Here is a 27,762-nt window from a genome sequence, read left to right as displayed (position 1 = left end):
CCTCACTCTGAGTTCTCATCTTCCCATCAAGGTGACAACATCTCAGTTCGATCCCACACGCACAACATGATGGACATGCCACGTGGCTGTGCCCTTCATATCTGAGGTGCTCATTGCCAAATACTGAAAATCATCCATGCCATGCAGTCTCTACCCATGCAATGCAGGTTGGTATGTAATGCAGTGCATCACACTACAAGACATTCCCTCCAGCTGGCAAGTGCATGTGGCTATGCAGGCACTAACCAAGATTTAACATCCCACCCATCATGGGTGGTACACTCATATCAAAAAATTGTGTTCCATTTCCTTGAATCTTGCCATGACCATTTCTTCCATGAGAGACATTACCAGTTCCATGCCTTGTATCAGCAAAAATCATCTCTGTGCTAGTGAATATTCAGCAACCAGTTACTGACTTTGTTCTGTGTCCCACACTCAAGTGGAACATGAGTAGAGATTTATTTTCCTGGCAAATTGTCACTAAGGATGCTATTATTACTCTACCTCATGTTGCTGCTCTTTTATTTCATGTTATTTTCTCAGCAAGTGACTTTTGCTAAGAAATATTAATTTCCGATACCATTTCAGTGCTCCCTACAGTAACTGAGTTAGCTGAATAAACCTGTTGTTTGTCTTAAACTTATTGTGAACATAACTCACTGTGCTAGTGCTCAACATGCTATTTCTCACATCCACGATCTAAGTTTTTTTTTGTGATTATTTAAGTACATTCCTACATGCTCTTTTGCGAAACAATGTTCTGTATTACTTCCACCTGTTGTGCAATTAGTTGTCAGTCTATTACATCCTACAGTTGCTCAATGTGGGACATGTTTTAGTGATTGTTTGCCCAGTGGAGTTGGCAGTTGTATTCATCAGCATATCTGTCACAAGGAAGGTATGTAAGGGATTTTTTTTGATGGAAGAGAATACATTTTATATATGATGCTAGAGCAGACTGTGTAATGTTCTGATGCATCCTAGACTGTTCAGTTTTCCTTCAACAAACCCCAGAAGTGTAGAGTTATTATAGACTATCGTTCCCCAGCTTATGTTACCCACAATTAACCCATCACTGCCTATTACACCTTAGCCTGTCTTTTCTATACCACACTTACAAATAACCATTACAAATTCAAAGGCAGAATCTACTCATCATCATCATCATCATCATCATCATCATATTCTTCTTCTACTACTACTACAGTTTCCAGCCCCTGGTCGGGTCTGTTTCGAACATAAGCCTCTCCATCTTGTCCTGTCCTCCCACCACCAATCTCTCTCTCTCCATTCTTCTTTCAATTGTGGAAAACCTTGTGGAAACCCTTACACTGTAAGACCTGGAGGAGCACTCAAGACATCACTTCCACAAATTATCAAACTTCTTGACAATGTACTCCTGCCTTGGAGCACCACTGCCCATCAACACCAATTCCACCCACAGAGAACCCCCTTATTAACCCTTCGTAGCAGCCAGACCCTGCATGCTGACCTTGTCAGTTTGCCTCATCCTCCAAAACTCCCTTCCAGCATTCCATGAAATAGAGAACTCAGACAAACCCGAAACATTGTTGTTAACATTTTCACCAATCCCACAGAAGATTCAACCCTATACAAAAGCCTCACCTATAGGCCTGCACTCATTTTTAACCACATTGGGCTTGTCAAAGGACTACTTTTCTTCTCTCAATCACTAAAGTTGAAACGCCCTTTTCTGCAAATCCCTCCAACCAGTCAATCTAATAGCAGCATTTAACCTTGCCTCTCCCAGTTAGTACCACCATCCAATTGTCACGCCCATCTCATTTTCACCTAACTGCCCCCTATTCACCTTCCAGGAATTCTTTGCCTCCAGATTGGCCGCACTGTACTACCCCAGGTCTCTCTGTAAGAATACTAACTTCTTAGTAGAAGAAAGGACAGCCACTTACAGCCTCAAAACATCCTGATGTAATCATCCTCCCTGCAGAAAAAGGCTCCACCACTGTCATGATGAATCATAGCGATTACCACGGAGAACACTTCTGCCAACTGTCTGAGTCCTTTACCTATGTGGTCGTCCATAGTAATCCCATTCCAGAAATCCACCATAATAACCTCTAATCCTGAGTGAAAGCCTTTGGCTCATTCCAGAATCTCTCCCCTGAGTCTATCTGCTTTCTCACCCACAACAATCCCCCCCCTGCCCCCCCCTCACACACACACCAACCTTCTACATGCTTCCCATAGTCCACAGACCTAACAGTCCTGGATGCCTCAATGTAGTCAGTTACTGTGCTCTTGCTGAGAGGATTTCCACTCTTGTCAACCTGCACCTCCTACCAACTCCCCAAAGCTTAGCTTCTTTCATCAAAGATACTGCCAACTTCCTTCATTAACTCTCAATCATCCCCACACCATTACTACCTGGATCCCTACTGATCACTGTTGATGCCACCTCCCTGTACACCAACACTGCTCATGCCCTATTTCTCCTGCTGTCCTTCCGACTCCAAACCCAGAGCCACTGTCCTCATACATCTTACCAACTATATTGGTATGCACAGCTACTACTCCTTTGGGGGGAGGTTTGTAAACAAATCTGCAACACAGTCATTGGCATCTGCTTGGCACCTTCCTATGCTAACCTATTTATGGATCATCTAGAGAGAACCTTCCTAGCCTCCTGAAATTCCAAACCCCTTGTCTGGTCCAGGTTCATTGATGATATCTTCATGGTCTGAACTTGGGGTGAAGACACACTACCCTCATTCCTCCACATCCTTAGCACCTTCTCTCCCATCCACATCATGTGGTCCTCCTCAAACCTACGTGTCACTTTACTGGATGTTGACCTCAAGCTTTCTGACAGCTCTATCTACATGTCTATCCATATTAAACCTACTAAGCACCAGCAGTACCTAGATTTTTGATTTGACAGCTATCACCCCTTCCACAACAAAAACTCACTCTCATACAGCCTGGCCATCTGCACATGGGGTATCTGCAGTGATGAGATTTCCCTTGCCCAGTGGCTAAAGGTCTCACATCAAACACAGATTTCTCGTGCCATATCCTCATTTATACCTAATCCTCCCACCATCCCCAAGAATCAGCTAGGAAGGAGTACCCCCCCCCACCCCCTCAGCACCCAGTATGACTGTACTGGAGCAACTGAACCGTATCGTCCTCAAGGGTTTTGGTTATCTATGACCATGCCGGGAAATGAGGGCATCCTACCCCAGATCCTTTCCACTCCTTCCAAAGTAATACTAGTAGACTTCTCTTGGCCAGGAATGCTTGTTTTGACTGTACTAGTCTGCTTTTTATGTCTTCCTTGCTCTGTCCATCATGGGTTATTTTGCTGCCTAGGTAACTTCTTTACCTTCATCTGCTTCACGAATGCCAACCCTTCGGTTATGTTTCTCGCTGTTGTCATTTCTTCTACTTCTCGTTACTTTCACCTTTTTTCAGTTTACTCTCAATTTGTATTCTGTCTGTTCATTCCATTCAGCAAATTGTGTAATTCTCCTCCACTTTCACTGAGGATAGCAACGTCATCAGCGAACTATACCATTGATATCCTTTCCCCTTGAATTTTAATTCCAGTTTTGAACCTTTCTTTTATTTGTGCCATTGCTTCTTTGATGTACAGATTAAACTGTAGTGACAAAAGACTACATCCCTACCTTACACCCTTTTTAATCTGAAGACTTTGTTCTAAGTCTTCCAATCTTATTGTTCCCTCTTGGCTGTTGTACACATTATACATCTTTCCCTACAGCCTGCCCCAATTTGTCTCAGAGTTTTTAACATATTGCACCATTTTGCATTGTGGAATGCTTTTTCCAGGTTGATAAATCCTATGAAGAGGTCTTGATTTTTCTCTTGTCTTCCATTATCAACTGCAATGTCAGAATTGCCTCTCTGGTGCCTTTACCTTTCCTAAAACCAAACTGATTGTCATCTAACACATCCTCAATTTTCTTTCCCATTCTTCTGTATATTATTCTTGTCAGCAACTTGGACTAATGAGCTGTTACGCTGGCTGTATGATGATTCTCGCTTCTTGTTGGCTCTTGCAATGTTTGGAATTGTGCGGATGGTGTTTTTCCGGAAGTCAGATGGTATATTGCCAGAGTCATACACTCTACACACCAAGGTGAATGGTTGTTTTGTTGCCACTACCCCCAGTGATTTTAGACATTCTGGTGGGGTGTTATCTGTCCAGTCTGCCTTATTCGATATTAAGTCTTCCAAAGCTCTTTTAATTCTGATTCCAGATCTGGATCCCCTATCTCTTCTATCTCAACTCCTGTTTTTTCTTCTATCACATCATCAGATAAGTTTTCTCCCTCATAGAGGCTTTCAATATACTCTTTCCACCTATCTGCTCTCTTCTCTTCATTTAACAGTGGAATTCCTATTGCACTCTTAATGGTACCGCCCTTACTTTTAAATTCATCATAGCTTGTTTTGACTTTTCTATATGCTGGGTCAGTCCTTCTGACAACCATTTCTTTTTCAATTTCTTCACATTTTTCATGCAGCCATTTTGCCTTAGCTTCCCTGTACTTCCTATTTATTTCATTCCTAAGTGACATGTATTTTGACATTCCTGAATTTCCCTGAACATTTTTGTACTTCCTTCTTTCATTGGTCAACTGAGTATTTCTCCTGTTACCCCTGGTTTCTTCACAGTTACCTTCTTTGTACCTATGTTTTTGTTTTCACCTTCTGTGATTGCCCTTTTTAGAGAAGCTCAGTCCTCTTCAACTGAGCTGTCTACTGAACTATTCCTTGTCACAGTATTTGTGGCCTCAGAGAACTTTAAGAATATCACTTCATTCCTGAGTACTTATATGTCCCATTTCTTTGTGCACTGATTCTTCCTAATTAGTCTCTTAAACTTCAGTCTACTCTTCATCACCATTAAATTATGATCTGAGTATACATCTGCTACTGAATATGCATTACAATTCAGTATCTTATTTCAGAATCCCTGCCTGACCATGATGTAACGTAACTGAAGTCTTCCCATATCTTCTGGCCTTTTCCATGTGTGCCTCCTCTTCTTGTGATTCTTGAACAGAATATTTGCTCTTACTAGCTGAAATATGCTGCATAACTCAATCAGTCTTTCTCCTCTTTCATTGCTACCAGCAAGCTGATATTTTCCCATAACCCTTTGTTCTACTGCTTCTCCTACAACCACATTCCAATCCTCCATAACTATTAGATTTCCATCTTCCTTTACATACTGAATGATGTATTGAATGTCTTCATATACATTCTCTATCTCGTTATCTTCAGATTGTGATGTCAGCATGTGTATCTGAACTATCATTGCCATGCTGTTGATTCTGATGAGAACAACCCTATCACTGAAATGTTCACCGTAACTCACTCTATTTCCTACATTCCTGATTATAATGAATTCTATTCCCAATATCCCATTTTCTGCTCCTACTGACATTACTCTACACTCATCTGACCAGAAATCATTGTCTTCTTTCCATTTCACTTCACTGACCCCACTATATCTAGACCAAGCCTTATCATTTTCCTTTTCAGATTTCATAGCTTTTCTACCTTGTTCAAACTTGTGACATTCCATACCCTGACTTGTAGAATATTATCCTTCCATTTGTTACTCAATGTTTTTCTCATGGGTGCCTCCCCATTGTCAGTCCCCTCCTGGAGATCTGAATGGAGATATCATCATGACACTTTTTCAATTACAGGCCACTTGTCCTGTGGATTCACATTGTGTGTCTATAATGCAGTGGTTTCCATTGCCTTCAGCATCCTCATGTTTTTGATCACTGCTGAGTCTCCCACCTTTAAGGGCACAGAGCAAGAGAATGCCCCGGACTTCTGTTCTCTCCTACACCAAGTGTCATATCGCTGTGGAGGATCCAGGTGAAGACCCTGTCACAGGCTTGCCCTATCCCACCAGAGGCAGAGCCACAGGTGAAAGTAGCCATGCCATAGAAGTTGCATCTGAAAAGTTTGCTGAATAGTCCCAGATGTTAAAAACTACACTGGTTATAATGATGTGCCCATGCATAAGCACTGAGAAACATGTCAACAAGTGCTCTATCATGTAAATCACCAAAGTGATGCTGTGATGTATATTGCAGCAAAGCTAACAGAGTTTGTGTGAGAACTTGTGTAATTCAAAATGGAGTGCAAAATGCAGCAAAGTCTTAACTGAAGTTTTGCTTCAAATTAGGGAATACAGTGAGGGAGACTCATCGAATGTTAGTCTAAGTTATGGTGTTGAAGCACTGAGTAAAAAGTGTGCTTCAGTAGTTTAAACAGTTTAGAGAAGAAAAGAAGGTGTCAAGGATGAGCTGCGTTTGAGTCGACCATCAACAAGCACAATCCCAGACAACATCACTGAATGTGACAGATGCTTGCAGATGATCAGCAGCTTTCTGTGAAAATGATAGTAAAAGTGTTGAAGATAAGCAAAAACAGCGTAAGAATTATTATTCATAAACATTTGAATATGTGCCTGATTTGTACCACAAACGTTGATAGATGAGGAAGAGCAAACTCAAATGGAAACATCTAGGACTGAATTGGGAAAACATCATTCCTCATCCTCCAATTGATGACAGTGCAAGATCTTGTGGCCAACTCTGGTGATACCAAATCAGCTGCATTTGCACAATGTGGGCCAGATGCTGACAGACTTATCCATCCCATTTCACAGACCACAGTAGCTGACATCACTTCCAAGCTCCAAGGGCTCAGTGCTTGGAGGCAACAGTGACCATGTGTGCGCGAGTTGTATATGTATGTGTGTTTGTACATGTGATGAAGGATTTCATTCAATAACTGTTGAACTGTCTACTTTTAAATGTCCCTATCTTCTGCTCAACGTCTCTTCTATGTGATGAATAGTATTCAATCGAATTCTTATTCTTATTCCATCCCAGAATTTGAAAAGAAAGAATGAGATGTACTGGCATTGAGTAAATGAAAACTTCACATACAACTCCACATTTCTGATGATAGTGCCACTGAGTACAATATTATAACATTTTGGTAGTTGCCAACCTTCCCAGGTTGACTTTTCCCTGTTCTGCATGCCTGCTAACATGTCTGTTGAAACATTTATTCACTGCAGGAATGTATAATCAGTTTATCAGTCCTTCACTTCCCACAATTATTACACCAGTTTCACTCCCGAGAAGATTAGCATGCCACCTCTGTAACTCTATTATAGCCAGTCCTTCTGCAAAGTCAAGTGACTGTATGTCTTCTCTTCAAAACTACCCTGGTCTGAAACGCATCAAGCAAAACTCTCCATCGAAGCTATGATTTCTTTTGGCCATTTCATTAGATTAAGTCCATTCTACCAGCTGTTTGCATAAATCATACAAAATAAGATTTCTGATTTCCTGGTAATTTCATTATTTGCTACACTCCTCCTCAACCTACTTTCCAATATATGGCTTATACCCGTGTGTATGCTGTAAAAGTTGTTCTGCACATGAATAAAGGAAAAATAAATATTGTTCTATTCCAATATTAGGAAAAGGAAAAATTTCTACTCACTGTAAAGATGACATATTGAATTGAAAACATGCACAATGAAAACACTGTTACACATTATGGCTTTTGGCCAAAGACCTCTTCAGCAAAGAGAGCACACACACAAAACATACACACATTCACACAAACAAGCACACCTCATGCACACAAAACCGCTTACTACCAACAGCTCCACCCAGAATATACAAAGGGCATTCAAAAAATTTTTAACAGTAGTCTATAATTTTTGTATTTTTTGCAGGAGGAGAATGAAATTTTTTGTGAACATACTTGGAACATTTAGCTATAAGTTGTTATATAAAAGTATTTTCTTTTATTTACAGGTGAGCCATAATGGACTGTGAAGTAGACGACAACAGTTGGTGATGGAGTTCCTCTTCAAGACCAGCGATGACTCTGCCACATCGATTCACAGGACGTTGCTCCCTATTTACAGGGAGGACACAGTGGATCACAGCAGTATCCAGTGGTGGTTGAAGAGTTTTAAAGAAGGTGATTTCTCTGTACTGGACAATCCATGATGGGGTAGACCATTGACAGCATGACAGATGTGTGATGACACGACAGCTTGTTGAAATGACACATTTGTCATTGGGTAATGTGGTATCGCTGGTACAGTCACTAGGGTACAGAAAAATCTGTGCACATTGGGTGCCTAGATTATTGAAAAGAGAAATGAAAACGATGAGGAAGAATGTGTGCGAGGGTCTCATAGAGACCTTTACTGAAGAGTGAAAATGGTGTTTTGATGGCATCATTCCCCAGGATGAAATACAGTTGTTTTTTTCCAAACCTGAGAGCAAACCCCAATCTATGGAGTGGCATCTTCCGGGTTCCCCTCAGAAGAAGAAACCAAGACTTTCACAAACAGCAGGCCGAAAGGTGAGGGCCTCCTTCTTCTGGGATCAGTGTTGTGTCATTTTCATTGGCATTTTGGAACCTGGTTCCACAATTAATTGGGACCGTTACTGTTTGTCATTGGACAAGCTGCAATGTGCCATGAAGACCCACAGGCCACAGCTTCAGTGTCAGCTGAACAGGCTACACCATGACAGTGCCAAACCCCATACAGTCCTTATGGCACAGGAGAAAATCAGGAAAATGGGTTGGAAAACTGTTCCTCATCCTCCCTTCAGTCCAGACTTGACTCCAACTGATTTTTACCTCTTTGGTCATCTGAAGGCGCACTTGCACGTTAAAACATTTGACAGTGAATAAGACGTTATTTCCTGTGTCAAACAATGGTGTAAAAGTCAATCCCTAGAATTTTACCAAAGTGCATTTACATCATGGAAAGAACTTTGGGCCAGATGTGTCACAGCTGATGGAGGCTACATTGACTACGCTCAATGTATAGCTAAATGTTCCAAGTATGTTCACAAAAAATTCTCCTCCTGAAAAAAATAAAAAAAAATTAGAGATGATTATGAAAAACTTTTTGAACACCCTTTGTAACTATCGCATGAATAACAACCTGGAATGGGGCAAGGAAGGGGAAGGGGTAGCAGGGAAGAGGTGGGGACAAAAAGAGCACTGTCTGGCAGGGCATGCAGGGACTAGCTGGCAGCCTGACAAGAATTGCAGGTGCAGCTGGAGTGGGGCAGAGAAGGGGGAGGGGTAGGGGTAGCAGGGAAGGGGTGGGGGCAGAAAAGAGCACTATTTGGCAGGGCATGCAGGGACTAGATGGCAGCCTGACAAAAATTATAGGTGCAGCACCGGGAGGTGGGGTGTTTGACAGAAACAACAGGGAGCAGAAAAGGAGAGAATCAGGGAAGGGGTAAGGACAGGTGAGTGCATTTACCGAGGGTGGCAAACAGTGAGGGTGTAAGGATGTGAAAAGGGAGGATGTGGTGGGACAGAGGGACAGAAACCATTCAGTGGAGGGAGTTGGGATAGTAGAACACTGTAGGTTGAGGCCAGGATAATTTCAGGAGTGGAGCATGTGTTGTACGGGTAATTCTGATTTGTGCAGTTCAGAAAAGCTGGTGGTGGATGGGAGGATACAGATGGCCCAGGTTGTGAAGCAGCCTTTGAAATAAAAAATGTTATGTTTAGCTCCATGTTGAGCCACAGATTGGTCTATTTTGCTCTTGGCCACAGTTTGGTGGTGGATGTTCCAGCTTGATACCTGGGTTGTTGTTGTTGTTGTCTTCAGTCCTGAGACTGGTTTGATGCATCTCTCCTTGCTACTGTATCCTGTGCAAGCTTCTTCGTCTCCCAGTACTTACTGCAACCTACATCCTTCTGAATCTGCTTAGTGTATTCATCTCTTGGTCTCCCTCTATGATTTTTACCCTCCACACTGCCCTCCAATGCTAAATTTGTGATCCCTTGATGCCTCAGAACATGTCCTGCCAACCGGTCCCTTCTTCTTATCAAGTTGTGCCACAAACTCCTCCCCAATTCTATTCAATACCTCCTCATTAGTTATTTGATCTACCCATCTAATCTTCAGCGTTCTTCTGTAGCACCACATTTCAAAAGCCTCTATTCTCTTCTTGTCCAAACTATTTATCGTCCATGTTTCACTTCCATACATGGCTACACTCCATACAAATACTTTCAGAAACGACTTCCTGACACTTAAATCTATAGTCGATGTTAACAAATCTCTCTTCTTCAGAAACGCTTACCTTGCCATTGCCAGTCTACATTTTATATCCTCTCTACTTCGACCATCATCAGTTATTTTACTCCCCAAATAGCAAAACTCCTTTACTACTTTAAGTGTCTCATTTCCTAATCTAATTCCCTCTGCATCACATGACTTAATTCGACTACATTCCATTATCCTCATTTTGCTTTTGTTGATGTTCATCTTATATTCTCCTTTCAAGACACTGTCCATTCCATTCAATTGCTCTTCCAAGTCCTTTGCTGTCTCTGACAGAATTACAATGTCATCGGCGAACCTCAACGTTTTTATTTCTTTTCCATGGACTTTAATACCTACACTGAATTTTTTCTTTTGTGTCCTTTACTGCTTACTGAATATACCGATTAAATAACATCGGGGACAGGCTACAACCCTGTCTCACTCCCTTCCCAACCACTGCTTCCCTTTTCATGCCCCTCCACTCTTATAACTGCCATCCGGTTTCTGTACAAATTGTAAATAGCCTTTCGCTCCCGGTATTTTACCCCTGCCACCTTTAGAATTTGAAACAGAGTATTCCAGTCAACATTGTCAAAAGCTTTCTCTAAGTTTACAAATGCTAGAAATGTAGGTTTGCTTTCCTTAATCTATTTTCTAAGATAAGTCGTAGGGTCAGTATTGCCTCATGTGTTCCAATATTTATACGGAATCCAAGCTGATCTTCACCGAGGTTGGCTTCTACCAGTTTTTCCTTTCGTCTGTAAAGAATTCACGTTAGTATTTTGCAGCTGTGACTTATTAAACTGATAGTTCGGTAATTTTCACATCTGTGAACACTTGCTTTCTTTGGTATTGGAATTATTATATTCTTCTTGAAGTCTGTGGGTATTTCGCCTGTCTCATACATCTTGCTCACTAGATGGTAGAGCTTTGTCAGGACTGGCTCTCCCAAGGCCGTCAGTAGTTCTAATGGAATGTTGTCTACTCCCGGGGCCTTGTTTCGACTCATGTCTTTCAGTGCTCTGTCAAACTCTTCACGCAGTATCATATCTCCCATTTCATCTTCATCTACATCCTCTTCCATTTCCATAATATTGTCCTCAAGTACATCGCCCTTGTATAGACCCTCTATATACTCCTTCGACCTTTCTGCTTTCCCTTCTTTGCTAAGAACTGGGTTTCCATCAAAGCTCTTGATATTCATGCAAGTGGTTCTCCTTTCTCCAAAGGTCTCTTTAATTTTCCTGTAGGCAGTATCTGTCTTAACCCTAGTGAGATAAGCCTCTACATCCTTACATTTGTCCTCTAGCCATACCTGCTTAGCCATTTTGTACTTCCTGTCGATCTCATTTTTGGGACGTTTGTATTCCTTTTTGCCTGCTTCATTTATTGCGTTTTTATATTTTCTCCTTTCATCAATTACATTCAATATTTCTTCTGTTACCCAAGGGTTTCTACTAGCCCTCGTCTTTTTACCTACTTGATCCTCTGCTGCCTACACTACTTCATCCCTCAAAGCTACCCATTCTTCTTCTACTGTATTTCTTTCCCCCATTCCTGTCAATTGTTCCCTTATGCTCTCCCTGAAACTCTGTACAACCTCTGGTTTAGTCAGTTTATCCAGGTCCCATCTCCTTAAATTCCCACCTTTTTGCAGTTTCTTCAGTTTTACTCTACAGTTCATAACCAATAGATTGTGGCCAGAGTCCACATCTGCCCCTGGAAATGTCTTACAATTTAAAACCTGGTTCCTAAATCTCTGTCTTACCATTATATAATCATCTGATACCTTCTAGTATCTCCAGGGTTCTTCCATGTATACAACCTTCTTTTATGATTCTTGAACCAAGTGTTGGCTATGATTAAGTTATGCTCTGTGCAAAATTCTACCAGGCGGCTTCCTCTTTCATTTCTTCCCCCAATCCATATTCACCTACTATGTTTCCTTCTCTCCCTTTTCCTACTCTCGAATTCCAGTCACCCATGACTATTAAATTTTCGTCCCCCTTCACTACCTGAATATTGGAGACCTGGTTTGTAGTCACACCAATATAAAAAGCTGTGCAATGGTTGCAGCAGAGCTGATATACAACATTGGTGCTTTCACAGGTGTCCTGGCCCCCAATTTACCTTTTCCTTTTTCCAGTCATTTGCATTTGTTGATGCCAAATTGATACATTACTGATTTCAGAGCCAAATGGCTCAAAGTCATTTGGCTCTGAATTTAATAACACATAATGTTGACATCAATACATACAGCTGAGTGGAAAAAGGAAAAGAAAAAGAGGGGAATATAAAAACATTAATTTTCCCTCCATTAATGGTAAAGCAGCTTTAACAGAGTGGTCACAATGATAAGACCCATATCACACAGGAATACACAGAAGAAGGGTGCAGTATATTGCCAGGAGGTTGAGAGCATTAGCTGTGCAGAGAACAGTTGATAAGGCAATGGAGACACTGCTTGATGCTTATCAGATCAGGGTAATATTGAAAGAGAAAAGGTAAATTCATTTGATTTTTAATAGTATTGACCATAATGGAGTTACTCTTCTGTCTTCCATCACAATGAAAATCACAAGATCGTTCTGTGCGTACTCTTTACAGCTGCCTACACCAGTCCCATCGCTAGTTGAATCTGCTCCATCAAAGGGCATCATATTTGAGATGATCCTTGGAGCTGCCACAATTGTCACTGATTACTTATTCACCCTCTTCTCCTCATATCATAATTATCACAATTTTCAAATTATGATTTTTCTTTTAATTTTACATAATTTCTTTCCTTAGCTGCTGTTTCTCTACCATTTCACTTTACTTTCATTCTTTCTGTTGCTCCACATTTCCATATAATTTGTGCTTCTGTTGTTCACTGCCCTTGTCTTTTCTCTGCTTCGAACTTTTAGGGTTTTTAATCTCATTTGTTGCTAATTTCATTTTCCACTCATCCTGTCCTGTTTTTTTTTTTCCTTTTAGACTGTGTGTCATAGACAAATCCTCATCTCCCATTACTCTCATTCTCTTCAAATTTTTCTCTTTTGTAACATGTAGGCATCTTTGATTCAGAAAGCTTGTGTTTCTTATTATTCTCAGTTCTGCTTACTGCTGCTGCATGATGGTAAATATAATACTTTTTCTGTATAAGTTTCATTAAAATTCCATTATATAGTTTAATCTTCTCACATACACTTTAATTCATTATTTTTATTTCAATCTTGTCCTCTGTGAACTCAGGAAACTTGGATTTTCTTAAGTTCTTACTTTATAATGAGCCATTCTGAAGTTGTTACATCAATTGTGTGTACTAATTTTCATTATTAATATTCATATCTTTGACTTCCTGCATAGAATATAGATTACACAAGGTACTTATACGTCATTTTTCATTAGTGTTTTCAACATCAAAACAATAAAAGCCTTGAAAGGACAGATTGTCTGTATCTATGTTTAAAACTGATATGCTAATCTTGATTAAACATGTACACAATGTAATGAGATGAGTCAGGAAGCTAATACAATAAATCATTAATAAATTTTGCTATGCTATTCCCTTTTTTTGTTTGCATCTATCAGAAAAAGAGTTTTCAGCATAGTACAACAGAGCATTCTTCTACATATCGTACTGGTCCAAGAAAACGTGAACAGTAAAATGACTAGTAAAATTTAATGAAATTTTCATAATTTCCCTCACCTGTAAGTCATTGTAGTCACCTGGCATTACTGGACAACCACATTTGCAGGAGACATGTTCTTCTATTTGCACGTACCCACAAGTTACATAACCAGTGTTTCGTTCGTTATGTCTTACCTGGAGTTCCACAATAAAATATTATGAAAACAATTTTAATTTATCAAATATGATGGAACCATGGCTTCTCTCTCTCTCTCTCTCTCTCTCTCTCTCTCTCTCTCTCTCTCTCTCTGTGTGTGTGTGTGTGTGTGTGTGTGTGTGTGTGTGTGTGTGTGTGTGTGTGTATTGTTTCTTTTCTTGTTTATATGTCTAATATATTTTAAATTAATAAATAAAAATTCCAAAAGACTTTCATTCTCCTATCCTCTCTGTCCCTCTTTAAAATACAAAACACTACATTTTTTCACATGACCAAGGTTATGTAGGCTCCATATACAGGATGAATCATGTAAAATGTAACACCCCTTTCATTTCATGAATGGTTCGAGATATCGAAACAAGGTTTTCGGCAAATGATAGTATGCAAAGGGGCATTTACCTTGGAATGTGATAAGAAGCCTTAACTTCTGTGTCAATTGAGGTATTGAAGCAAGTGTGATATTTTAAATAGAATGATATACTACACTTAATGACATTGAAAGCTCTTGAAAAGACAAGTACAGTGATAATCCTTGTTAATGTAGAGGCTGAAACTCTTCACAAAAGAATCCAAGAAAAATTCTAAAATTTAAAGGTAAGTCAGCTGGAACTGTGTTGTAAATATGCTCATGCCAATCCACATTGTAGTACCCAGCCTTTTGACTATTTACTTGTCTGCACTGCAGAACTAGCAGAAACTGTCATCTATCAGCAGGTCATTTCTGTTTCAACATTCCTTGCATGCAGCCATCTACACCAATGAGAAAAAGTTAGACATGCAGGTTTTATACCGGAAATGGTGGCACAAGATGTATTTCCAGGGAATGTGGAATCAACCACAGGAGTATCATTCACATCTTGCGTCAACATCAATTCCATCTGTATCATCAGTCACCACATCAGGCACTCCTCAGGATGTAATTTCAAAAGTTGCATAGAATTTTGCTGGTTTGCTCTGCACCAGTTGCAAAATGATACTATGTTTTTACAACGTGTGCTCTTTACTGATGAAACAACTTTTACAAACCATGGTAATGTACAACAACAAAATGACCATGAAGTGTAAACCTATGGTTGGGCCTCATAGGAAATTCCATTTTCAGGCCTTCCTTCATCTCAGGAATGTTAACTGGAAATATGTATAAACACTTTCTTACAGACATTCCATCTGTTCTTCTACAAGATAACCACTGGATAAGCAGTGGTGTATATGGTTCCAACATGATGGCTGCTCAGCTCACTCTTCCCAAGTTGCAATGCAAATACTAAATGTAAAGATTCCTGACCATTGGATAGGATGGAATGGCTGACCAGGTCTGTTGACTTGACACCTCTTAATTTCTTTTTATGGAGAGCAACTATGCCATATGATATATGCCATCAAATCACCACAGCATGAAATGCCATGTCACTCATTTACTTTCATATGTTCATCTATCTCTCAAACAGTGATTGTAAATGTGCATTGCAGTTTATAATAAACAGTTTGAGAACATATTTAAGAAAAGTATAAAACTGCCTTTCATTAAGAAAAGTATTTATTTTGTGGATGACATGTCATCAGTCATTCTGAGTAAACTGTTTGTTTAAATTGTATCCAATCTAGTTACAATTTCAAGGAGTATTTATACACCCATTTGTCCAACAGCAGGTGGTTTACTTCAGGAAGTATTCAGGTGTTTCCAGGAAAAGACAGGTCCAGTATTTTTTTCCTGAATCTAAATAAGTTATCACAGCAGTTTATTTTTTCCCTGGATTAGGGCTGTTTATCATGAGGAGTCATGAATGAATTATATTTCTGTTTTAGCTTTGACAAGTAAGCAGAAACGGGGAGGGTTTAAATGGAAAACTGCCTGAGGAAACACTAGTTGTCTCCACAAAAACCTGGAGACACAAGCACAATTGAAATACTTTTCTCAAGTCCCAGCTGAGGCATAAGAAGCTATGATTTGCTGTAGTTCCATACACAAAAATCATAGATGACCCTGTAACCGTGTCACACAAGAAATGAGGTTTCATCTTAGTAGCCTAGATTTGTCTTGCTGCATTTAACTACAGTGCCTCACATGAGAGCTCTTTTGGCAGTCTTTAAACTGCAGGAGCTGACTCTGGCCACATTCCTTTCCAGTTTTAGTACATTTCTCAGATACTTTTGTTAAGAGTTTCAACCTCAACATTAACAAGCATTGTATCGCTTTGCTAATATTTTTAAGCATTTAAGAATGCTGTTAAAGAGAGTATACCATTTTATTTAAAAAATCATACTTGCTTCAATATGTTGATCACTACAGGAGTTAAAACACTTTATTACATAACAAAGTACATGCCCCTTAGCATACTATCATTTGCTAAAACCCTCATTTCTATACCTGGAACTATTCACTAAATAAAAGGGGATTTACATAAAGTTCAAAGTTCTCGGAAAATGGTAGAACTTTGATTGCACCAAGAAGGGCCCATTGCAGTTATGATTGCTCAGATACAATAAACAGTTATCACCAACATTGTGCTGGCTGGACACATAACGCTGGGATTGCAGTTTTGCAGGTGGCCTGACGAGACTATATCAGTTGGGGTGAGTTGTGGGAGAAAGAGGTGAGAAGCAGGAGGATGGATCAAGGATGATAGGTAGTGGCTTAGAGGGAGGCAGCAGATGTGCAGAACTGGAATGAAGGAAGGGCCGGTGGCAGGTGCCAGGGCTAGGTATGTGAGACATGAGCGTTGGAGTCTGTCAGGTGGGGCACACAATGAAGTTAGCATGGACTAGGAGGAGGTGGTACGATAGAGGTAGGGGAAACTGTTGGGCAGGTGGTATGGGGACAGTTATGTTAGCAGAGATAGAGACCAGGAGAATTACAGGAGTGAAGGATGTGTTGCAAGGATAACTCCCATAATCCTCCTGGTCCCAATCACCACCAGTCTACTGGCCAACAACCTTTGCCAAACAGTTTTCTGTTCAGAACATTTTTAGAACACTGTCCTTGGGAAAGTTCCAACCTGTGCGGTTCAGAAAGGCTGGTGCTGGTGGGATGGATCCAAATGGCACAGGCAGTCATTGAAATGAAGGATATCATGTTTGGCAGCGTGTTCAGCAACAGAGTGGTCCACTTTTTTCTTGGCTACAGTTTGTCAGAGCCATTCCTGCGGACAGACAGCTAGTTGGTTGTCATGCCTACATAGAATGCAGCACAGTGGTTGCAGCTTAGCTTGTAGACCACCGGCTTTTGATGGGATAGATGATGTTAGTGGCCAGACTGGAATAGGTGGAAGTGGGAGGATGTATGGGACAGGTCTTGCATCTAGGTCTATTACAGGGGTATGAGCCATGAGGTAAGTGATTGGGAGCAGGGGTTGTGTAAGGATGGACATGTATATTGTGTAGGTTTGGTGGACAGGGGAATACTAGTGTGGGAGGGGTGGGAAGGATAGTGGGCAGGATATTTCTCATTTCAGGGCATGATGAGAGGTAATCAGAACCCTGCCGGAGAATGTAATTCAGTTGCTCCAGTCCTGGGTGGTCCTGAGTTACGAGGGGAGTGCTCCTCTGTGGCCAGATGGTGGGACTTTGGGAGGTGGTGGGAGGCTGGAAAGATAAGGCACAGGAGATTTAAACAAGGTTGGGAGGATAGTTACAGTCCGTGTCTGCCCCGATAGATGAGTGGTCAGCGTGACTGATAGCCGTCCTATGGGCTCGGGTTCGATTCCTGGCTGGGTCGGAGATTTTCTCTGCTCAGGAACTGGGTGTTGTGTTGTCTTCATCATCATTTCATCCCTGGCAAGCGGGTCACCCAATGTGGCGTTGAATGTAATGAGACCTGCATCAAGGCGCCAGACCTGCCCCACAAGGGGCCTCCCAGCTAATGACGCCAAACGCTCATTTTCATTACAGTCAGTGAAGGCTTCAGTGAGACTCTCGGTATATTTCAAGAGGGGCTGCTCATCACTGCAGATGCAACAACCATGGGTGGCTAGGTCGTACAGAACTGACTTCTTGGTATGGAATGGCTGGCTGCTGTCAAAGTGGAGGTATTGTTGGTGGTTAGTAGGTTTGGTATGGACAACCAGCAATGCATCCACAGCTGCCGCCCTTCCCTACTTCCCCCCCCTCCCCCAATTCACTGTCCACCATCCCCACCATACTATCCCTCCCCTCCCTGCCCCAGCCTCCTCCTTTCCCCAAACCCATCGCCACTCCCATCATGCACTGGTGCTACTGCTCGCAGTGTGGTTTCAGTTGCCTGAAACGGAGTCATGTGTGTGAGTTGCCTTTGCATGAGTGTGTGTGTGTGTGTGTGTGTGTGTGTGTTTGTGTGTGTGTGTGTGTGTGTGTGTGTGTGTGTGTGTATATGTGTGTCTAATGTTGACAAAGCCCATTGGCCAAAAGCTTTCAAGTGTGAAAATCTTTTTGTTGTGCCCATCTGCGACTCAGCATCTTTGCTATATGGTGAGTAGCAACTTTCCTTCTCAGAATATTGTTACATTCCATTCTGGATTTTCCATTGTTTGAATACATAGTTTGTTAAGCATTCACACAAACATATTTCCCGCCCCAAAAGGATGTGCATTTGCAGTGCCCTGCACTTCACGTCCTTCTTGTGATATATACTGAAGCTGCACTGTTCGTCTTTGGCACGCCAGTGTAAAAAGGGACAACAAGTCAGCTAAGTTGCAAAATCTGTGCAAGTCAACCATTTATGTACTTATAGTTATGTATATAAGATGACTCCTGGTGTTTTCTTTGTCTTTGAGCTAAATCATATGCATCACACAAATTCATTTTGAAAACTTATGTTCAAAAACTTGAGTGTTTATGGAAAAAGTTCAAGGCAATCGTAAAATGCGTTTTAGACAGGTACGTGCCGAGTAAAACTGTGAGGGACGGGAAAAACCCACCGTGGTACAACAACAATGTTAGGAAACTACTGCGAAAGCAAAGAGAGCTCCATTCCAAGTTTAAACGCAGCCAAAACCTCTCAGACAAACAGAAGCTAAACGATGTCAAAGTTAGCGTAAGGAGGGGCTATGCGTGAAGCGTTCATTGAATTCGAAAGTAAAATTCTATGTACCGACTTGACAGAAAATCCTAGGAAGTTCTGGTCGTACGTTAAATCAGTAAGTGGCTCGAAACAGCATATCCAGACACTACGGGATGATGATGGCATTGAAACAGAGGATGACACGCGTAAAGCTGAAATACTAAACACCTTTTTCCAAAGCTGTTTCACAGAGGAAGACCGCACTGCAGTTCCTTCTCTAAATCCTCGCACAAACGAAAAAATGGCTGACATCGAAATAAGTGTCCAAGGAATAGAAAAGCAACTGGAATCACTCAATAGAGGAAAGTCCACTGGACCTGACGGGATACCAATTCGATTCTACACAGAGTACGCGAAAGAACTTGCCCCCCTTCTAACAGCCGTGTACCGTAAGTCTCTAGAGGAACGGAGGGTTCCAAATGATTGGAAAAGAGCACAGATAGTCCCAGTCTTCAAGAAGGGTCGTCGAGCAGATGCGCAAAACTATAGACCTATATCTCTCTCTTACGTCGATCTCTTGTAGAATTTTAGAACATGTTTTTTGCTCGCGTATCATGTCATTTCTGGAAACCCAGAAACTACTATGTAGGAATCAACATGGATTCCGGAAACAGCGATCGTGTGAGACCCAACTCGCCTTATTTGTTCATGAGACCCAGAAAATATTAGATACAGGCTCCCAGGTAGATGCTATTTTTCTTGACTTCCGGAAGGCGTTCGATACAGTTCCGCACTGTCGCCTGATAAACAAAGTAAGAGCCTACGGAATATCAGACCAGCTGTGTGGCTGGATTGAAGAGTTTTTAGCAAACAGAACACAGCATGTTGTTATCAATGGAGAGACGTCTACAGACGTTAAAGTAACCTCTGGCGTGCCACAGGGGAGTGTTATGGGACCATTGCTTTTCACAATATATATAAATGACTTAGTAGATAGTGTCGGAAGTTCCATGCGGCTTTTCGCGGATGATGCTGTAGTATACAGAGAAGTTGCTGCATTAGAAAATTGTAGCGAAATACAGGAAGATCTGCAGCGGATAGGCACTTGGTGCAGGGAGTGGCAACTGACCCTTAACATAGACAAATGTAATGTATTGCGAATACATAGAAAGAAGGATCCTTTATTGTATGATTATATGATAGCGGAACACACACTGGTAGCAGTTACTTCTGTAAAATATCTGGGAGTATGCGTACGGAACGATTTGAAGTGGAATGATCATATAAAACTAATTGTTGGTAAGGCGGGTACCAGGTTGAGATTCATTGGGAGAGTGCTTAGAAAATGTAGTCCATCAACAAAGGAGGTGGCTTACAAAACACTCGTTCGACCTATACTTGAGTATTGCTCATCAGTGTGGGATCCGTACCAGGTCGGGTTGACGGAGGAGATAGAGAAGATCCAAAGAAGAGCGGCGCGTTTCGTCACTGGGTTATTTGGTAACCGTGATAGCGTTACAGAGATGTTTAATAAACTCAAGTGGCAGACTCTGCAAGAGAGGCGCTCTGCATCGCGGTGTAGCTTGCTCGCCAGGTTTCGAGAGGGTGCGTTTCTGGATGAGGTATCGAATATATTGCTTCCCCCTACTTATACTTCCCGAGGAGATCACGAATGTAAAATTAGAGAGATTAGAGCGCGCACGGAGGCTTTCAGACAGTCGTTCTTCCCGCGAACCATACGCGACTGGAACAGGAAAGGGAGGTAATGACAGTGGCACGTAAAGTGCCCTCCGCCACACACCGTTGGGTGGCTTGCGGAGTATCAATGTAGATGTAGATGTAGATGTACGTACAATTTATGCATGTTTTTTCATCTTGACTTTATCAAAACTCATGTGGGTGTCATTATATACTGTGTCATATTTAATTGTCAGTTGTAAACATTACCTATGCTTTTCAGGGATGTGATATATTGTGTAGTATTATGACATCAATTGTAAACTTTAACTGTGATTTTCACAAACCTTGACCACAATATCCTCATTCACAACTAACAGTTCTCAAATTTCAATACCAGAGAGGGAAAGTTGGTACTCACCATATAGCAGAGACGCAGAGTCGTGATAGGCACAACAAAAAGGTTCACACAATTATAGCTTTTTGGCCATTAAGGCCTTTGTCAGCAGTAGACACACATACACACACACGCACAAACACACACTCATGCAAATGCAACTTGCACACACATCTGCAGTCTCAGAGAGCTGAAACCTGCAGATTCCAACACACCCAGACAACATTGTGAAAACCATCAATGTTACCCTGTTTGAGCTTTTCAAGTACCTATATATGCCATACAGCTTGAATAATGTGGCCCACACATAGCAGTGATTCATTGATGGACACCTCTCTACCTCCCCCACTGCTACATGTATTTAGACATTTTGATCTACTCCAGTACCCTCGAAGACCACTCAGTTCATTTAGAGCAGGTCTTAGACACCTTCTGTAAAGGAGAGACTATCATTAATGAGGCTAAATCCCAACTTGAACAATCTAAGGTCACGTTTCTGGGCCGCATCTTGAATAGGGGTGGCATCTGCTCCATGGCAGAACATATAGGTACAGTCCAGAATCTTCGTCTACTGGAAACATACCATGACTTATGTCATTTCCTTGGTAAACTAAGCTTTTACTACCACATCTTACCACAAATGGCTGCTTCACATGCATTGCTGACAGACACACAAGCCAAAAAGGACAAACACAGCAAGAGGAAGGTCACATGGCTAGCAAGCATGAAAGAAACATTCCTGACCTCCAAATAATCACTAGTCAGTGCTATCACACTAGGCCATTCCACCTCAAATATGTGACTCACCCTTACAACAGACACTGGCAAATTGTCAATGATGTACTGCAGCCACTAGATTCATCTACAAGAATCTTACATTTCCCCTGTCTAAATGGTCTGTGTTCAATCAAGAGCTGCTTGTGATCTACACTGCCATTAAACATTTTTGAGAGGACATAGAAGGGCACTACATAACAGTTTACACTGACCATAAGCCATTTGTGACCCAATTTAAAATCAGCCTCAAGACATCAACCCCTGCCTTTTCCACCACCTAGACCTTGTTTTGCAGTACACTACTGACATCCGCCACATTGAAGGGGCTGATTCCCTTTTGCAGATCAGTGCAATTTTGTTACAGTATAACTGTGAACTTATGGCCACAGAGCAAGCCAACAACCCTTGCATAGTGAACTCTTAACAGATATGACAGCCAATCTTTGAATAAAATGCCGAATCTTACCCAGTACAGAGCTAACACGGCTGTGTGACATGTCCCAAAACAGAGTATGCCCCCATAGTGCCACTCAGTATCTGTCAGGGAATGTTCAACAGACTACAAAACTTGAGCCACCCAGAAATCAGAACATCATAATACCACCATCATGATGGGTTAGAGTGACATGGGGTTAAGCAAGACTGCAGGCACTGGGCACAGTGCTGCCTACCTTGTCAATGAAGCAAAACCTGCTGATATGCCCAGCTACAGCCAAGACACTTTCTGATACCCAAAGCATTTTTCAAACATGTACATGTCGACATTGCAGGATATCTTCCTCAATCTGAAGGCATCTGTTACCAGCTTTCAGCCATTGATAGATCACTGAGATGCGGTCAAGGCAGTACCCATTCATGATATACAGTAGAAACAACAGAGCACACATTTATAGAGTCATGGATCATGCATTTTGTAATCTCGGAATGGATCACCACAGACCAGGCCCACAGTTTGAATCATCCCTCTTCACAGACCTATACTGCCTGTGTGACATCAGTCACACGTGCGCCACCTCTTACTATCTCCAGAGCAACAGCTTGGACAAGAAGTGGCACAGGACTGTGAACACGGCCCTAATGTGCCATGGTGGGTCCTGCTATGAAGCACTGACGTGGGTGTTCCTTGGCATTCGGACAACACATAGAGACAACATCCATGTGTCACTTGCCGCAGTCCTATAGAGCAAAGCCCTATCGCTTCTGGTAGACTTCATACGACTTAGGTTCGATATAGTGCACACTGACCTTCATACTAAAGGCATTATTATGTTACACCACATTGCATTCCATAACGTAATAGACACATCAAAACTGTAAAATAAGCAGGTAACAAAATACCCTTCACATAGTACAGTGTTAGAAGATGTGTTCCTGCTGCAGCTAGAGTCAGGCCGACAACACACGAACGAACTTCTAGATGCAAGAGGCTGCCACTAGGTGGCGCTACATACTTAGTATAGAAAATTTACAAAGGCATGCAGTTACAAATGTGCCTGTATCATAGTAATATAAGAATGCATAAAAAAATGCAAGACGATTTAATTCATAAAAAATATAAAATAACTGTGGGACAGAGCTGCCTGGATATAACCACAAATCTTGCAAGGGAAAAAAATTTGGTCGACCTCATTACAAAAAACCACAATGATTACTTACCTATTATTGTAGGATTACAGCATTCCTTCATGAAAGACACATTCCAGTTTTTATAATATTGCAGCAAATTCATTGGTACAATACACTAAACAATAAATAAAATATCTGATAAAATGTCAGCCACATACACTAATAGTGTGTCTGAACATATGAAATAAAATAAGAGATGAGACCTATTGCATATTATAAGATGTTGAAAAATATAAATTACATAACACTTTTTATTGGTAATATCACATAGGGATCACTATATACTTTCTGATTATAAACCAGATATCAGGCTTCATGTTGTATCTAGTTGCGACCTAGACTTGCAGCCAGCATCATTTTTTTTCATTGAAAGGCAATGCTCATATGTTTATGCAGTGTTTATAGTCACGTACATAAACATTTTTTAATAAAAGATTTTCATTAAAGTTTGTAAAAATTCTTATGATACATTAATTTGAATAGTGTACACACACTTTTCCGTGCTGCTCAGTACTATGCTGTATTAACTTCCCGTGATGTGTGGTAATGTGCTGTCTTATGACTTATAATATATTTAACTTCCTGGCAGATTAAAACTGTGTGCCAGACCGAGACTTGAACTCGGATCCTTTGCCTTTCGCGGGCAAGTGCTCTACCAGCTGAGCTACCCAAGCACAACTCACACCCCGTCCTCACAGCTCTACTTCTGCCAGTACCTCGTCTCCTACCTTCCAAACTTATATTCTATAATATATTGTTTATTACTGCAACTATTTCCATGACAGTAAAGAGAGGTGACCGAACAGCAATTGACAGGAACAGCAGTTTAGCATCTTTTTAAAGTAAATGCACACTCTGTTGTTTAAATATGGAACTAAGGCTACAGTCATTAAAAATCATGAATATTTGATACTTTCAGATGATGTGACAGTCAATACAAAATAATGTTGTATATCAACTTCAGAAAATAAAGTAATTTTCTGGAAATGTAACCACAAACACCTTTCCTTGTTATTAGAAGCATTTTTGGTTTTAGAATTTGAAACGAGTTTTTATAGGCAAAGTTAGTGCTTGAATGGATATTTACAGACAGCATAACATGTTGTATTTATACTTTGGTGATGTAAAAAAATAAAATATGAAGGCTTGTCTTTCAAGGGGTGACTCTGAGCAGTGCCGTCCATATTCTTTGACACTGGCAGATCAGTTGATCAGTGCTGGCTAATAGTGTAAAATTTTATGTTGGACAACTTATCAGTGATGTAAAATTTTGTTTCTGAGAAACTGCATTCCAAGATGGAATCAGATGAAGATTTTTTTGTATAGCCTAATGTTCCTGATGTGTCAGGTTTTGAGGAAGAAGACATTTGTAGGATGCTACCTGGTCCTAAGGCAGGTAGATGGGGAAGGCTTCATTTCGGGTTTAAATTTGATGGCTATGACATCTCTTGGAATGGACACTCTTTCTCCATGACTTCCTTTGCTGTAGAGTATTTACAAATATATTTCTTTAAAATGTGATGCCTGTTTTTCCATTAGCATGAATAAACTCACACAAATTGTTTTGAAAAGGTCTATTATTGAATAATTTTATTTCATAAGTATTTCCATTATTAGCAAAATTAAACTATAATCATACAAAAAGTTTCAAGTAAATAAAACTGTGAAAAGTAAGTGGTAATCTTACAAGATGTATTCTTTAAACCTACCTGTGTTGTTTTTTAATGTTTTTGCTTTTTTCAGTTATAACACTTTTATTCTGTAACTCTAAATCTTATATGTAGGAGTTAGAATATAGTTTTGGGAATTTTGGGTGATTCTGGTAATTAGTCATGCAAATATCCTGCAATTCACATGCTCTACAAAAAGCCTCATGCAAAGCATGCCATAGTGTTTAAAGGGTGACAACAACACAGTCTGTGAGGAACATTCTCTCACAGCATGTAAACAGCTTTTATTTTCGAGGAGCAGTTCCCGTTAGCTAGATCTCTGTGTTGACATACACAGGTGTACCAAAACATTATGACTACTGTCCCCTGCGAGACTAACTCCCATACGGTCATGTTGCAGGCATGTGACACAGTAAGGATCAAGGGAGTGGAGATGAAAGGGGAATCATGCTAGTAATGATATGGTCCTCAATCAGGGAAATGCACTGACGTAAATGACTTTGATAAAGAGCAGACTGTCAAGGTCCAGCACCTGGGAATGAACATCTCAGAAATGGGATAGATAATCAGCTGTTTCTGTGCTATGGTCATAGCAGCTATGAAAATGGCTGGAGGACAGCGATAGCCCAAGTTGGTGATAATGTGTGAAAACTTCATCACAGAACGTGGAGGTCAGAGGCTTGTCCACTCTGTAAAGCAAGATAGGCAGCAGTCTGTGGTAGATCTGATGACGAAGTACAGTGACTGTGTGTTCCCACATTGATCCAATGATATCCTTAGCCACATCTGCGGTAGTCACAGGATCATCACTATTGGATTGTGTATCAATGCAAACATTTTGCCTGATCAGATGAGTCATATTTCTTATTACTCTGGTCTGATGGTTGTGCCTGGATATGCCATCATTCGGGCAGATGCCTGCTCGGGACATGCACCATGCCATAGATGAAGGCCAATGGGGCAATTTTATGCTGCAATGGATATTTTCCTGGGCTTCCAGGAGACCTGTGATAGTAATCAAAACACACTGACAGCAGTGGACTATGTATATGAATATTCTCACACTCCACTTTCATCCTTTCAAGCTTGTGTCTTCCTTGACAGTAATGACATGTTCAAGCAGAATAAACTGTCTGTATCACAAGGTCAGAATCATGTTAAAGACATTGAGAAGCATGATAATGACTCATGTTGAAGCCTGCACCATCAAATTTGCCTGATCTGAACGTGGTGGAACACATGTGGAATGCTATCAAGTTCCAGTTCTGCATTCACAAACCACCAGCCCATAATTTACAGGAATCGTATCACCTGTGGATAAGCATCTGTTGCCACATACCTGCAGAAATGCCAAGGATTCGTCAGATTCATGCTATGCAGAACTGCTGCTGTATTGTTCTTCACTTGTTCCACATGTTTTAATATTCTTCATCATTATGCGATTGGTACAGTGTTGTGTTATTTATGGTCGATACCTGTTATCTGATGCCATAAACTGAAGGTAAGGCTCAAGATTCCAGAAGTGAGATAAATTTGCATCTACAATTTTGAAAAGCGAGGCCAGGCTTGTGAAATATAGAGCATAACATTTGAACACTGACATTTCAGGAGCTTTGTAGTAGCATAAAGAAAGTATATAGTGAGAAATAATGCTGTAAATTTTGGGGTTGCTTATGATGTACAAAATATAACGCATAATTTACTTACTGCAATTGGTGTCATTTTTTTCTTTCTTGGAATACATATTGTGCCCGTCAGACAATGTCCATCACATCTTTTCACAGATACTTTTGAAGGTAAATACTGAAAATATTTAGAAAAATGTCAAAAAAATTGATAAAGATTTAAGCATATTTCATTTTATATCTGTTCTCATAAATGTAATTCAACTTACATATATAAATACTTGAAATATCTGTGTCAGTTAATTTTTACATGGAGTGTAGTGTACTGTTTACTTACAGTGTATGATTTATCTTCTGATAAAATATCAATAATTACATCCTTTGGTTTTCCACACAAACTCTTTATCACAACATCGCTGAAGTCTTTCTGATGAGTTTCAGTAGAACAGTGTGCTGCACCTAGAACACAATTATAAAATATGGTTGGTATGAAATTTTGGTTTGGAGAGAGCTAAAATTGAATGTATAGAGCAGATAAACCAAACGTGTAACTAAAAATTCAAGTTACAACCAACTTAATAACAGTCATGGGGATGCAGGAGAACATATACTATGTACATGGTAATGAACATACGAATGAACAAAAGATGTAAAAAAAAAAATGGTAGCTTTCAGAACCAGGGGTCACTTCAGTTCATAAAAGGAGTGATTATATATATGCAATATGATGTTCAAGAATTAAAAATGCAGAGTTTAGGTACGTGATTGGAGCCAACAAAATAGCGTAGAGAGAATTCCATGGGCATGGGAGAAGAGGGAGTGAGTGGTGGTGCATATGGAGTAGGAGTGAGGCAATGGCTAACATGGCTGATGGCGCACGAAGCAGGCATGTTTGTTGCACCTACAATTCGTCAAACTTTTCCATCCACTTACAGAAAAGGGTTTATCAAGCTGAGGGAGGAAAATCACTCAGCAATAAATGAATAGAAATGTATACCTGTTATTAGATGTAATAAACTGAAGGTAAGAATACCAAGTGTA

The 27,762-nt window shown here is 40.6% G+C and overlaps 1 protein-coding gene across 1 annotated transcript in view; it reads right to left on the bottom strand.

Moving 5' to 3' along the window:
• LOC124712470 overlaps positions 1-27,762 on the bottom strand; it is a 76,646-nt gene that overhangs the window by 7,540 nt on the left and 41,344 nt on the right. The window contains exons 3-5 of the mRNA XM_047242769.1: positions 27,059-27,180; positions 26,804-26,899; positions 13,836-13,952 (exon numbers count right to left, since the gene is read on the bottom strand). Of these exons, the coding sequence (XP_047098725.1) occupies positions 13,836-13,952; positions 26,804-26,899; positions 27,059-27,180 (335 nt within the window). The remainder of the gene's footprint in view (positions 1-13,835; positions 13,953-26,803; positions 26,900-27,058; positions 27,181-27,762) is intronic.

This window comes from Schistocerca piceifrons, chromosome 1 (assembly GCF_021461385.2).
Source record: "Schistocerca piceifrons isolate TAMUIC-IGC-003096 chromosome 1, iqSchPice1.1, whole genome shotgun sequence".
Taxonomy (NCBI): Eukaryota; Metazoa; Arthropoda; class Insecta; order Orthoptera; family Acrididae; genus Schistocerca; species Schistocerca piceifrons.
The sequence above is the reverse complement of the archived record's forward strand: the minus strand, read 5'-3'. Positions and strand labels throughout refer to the sequence as shown.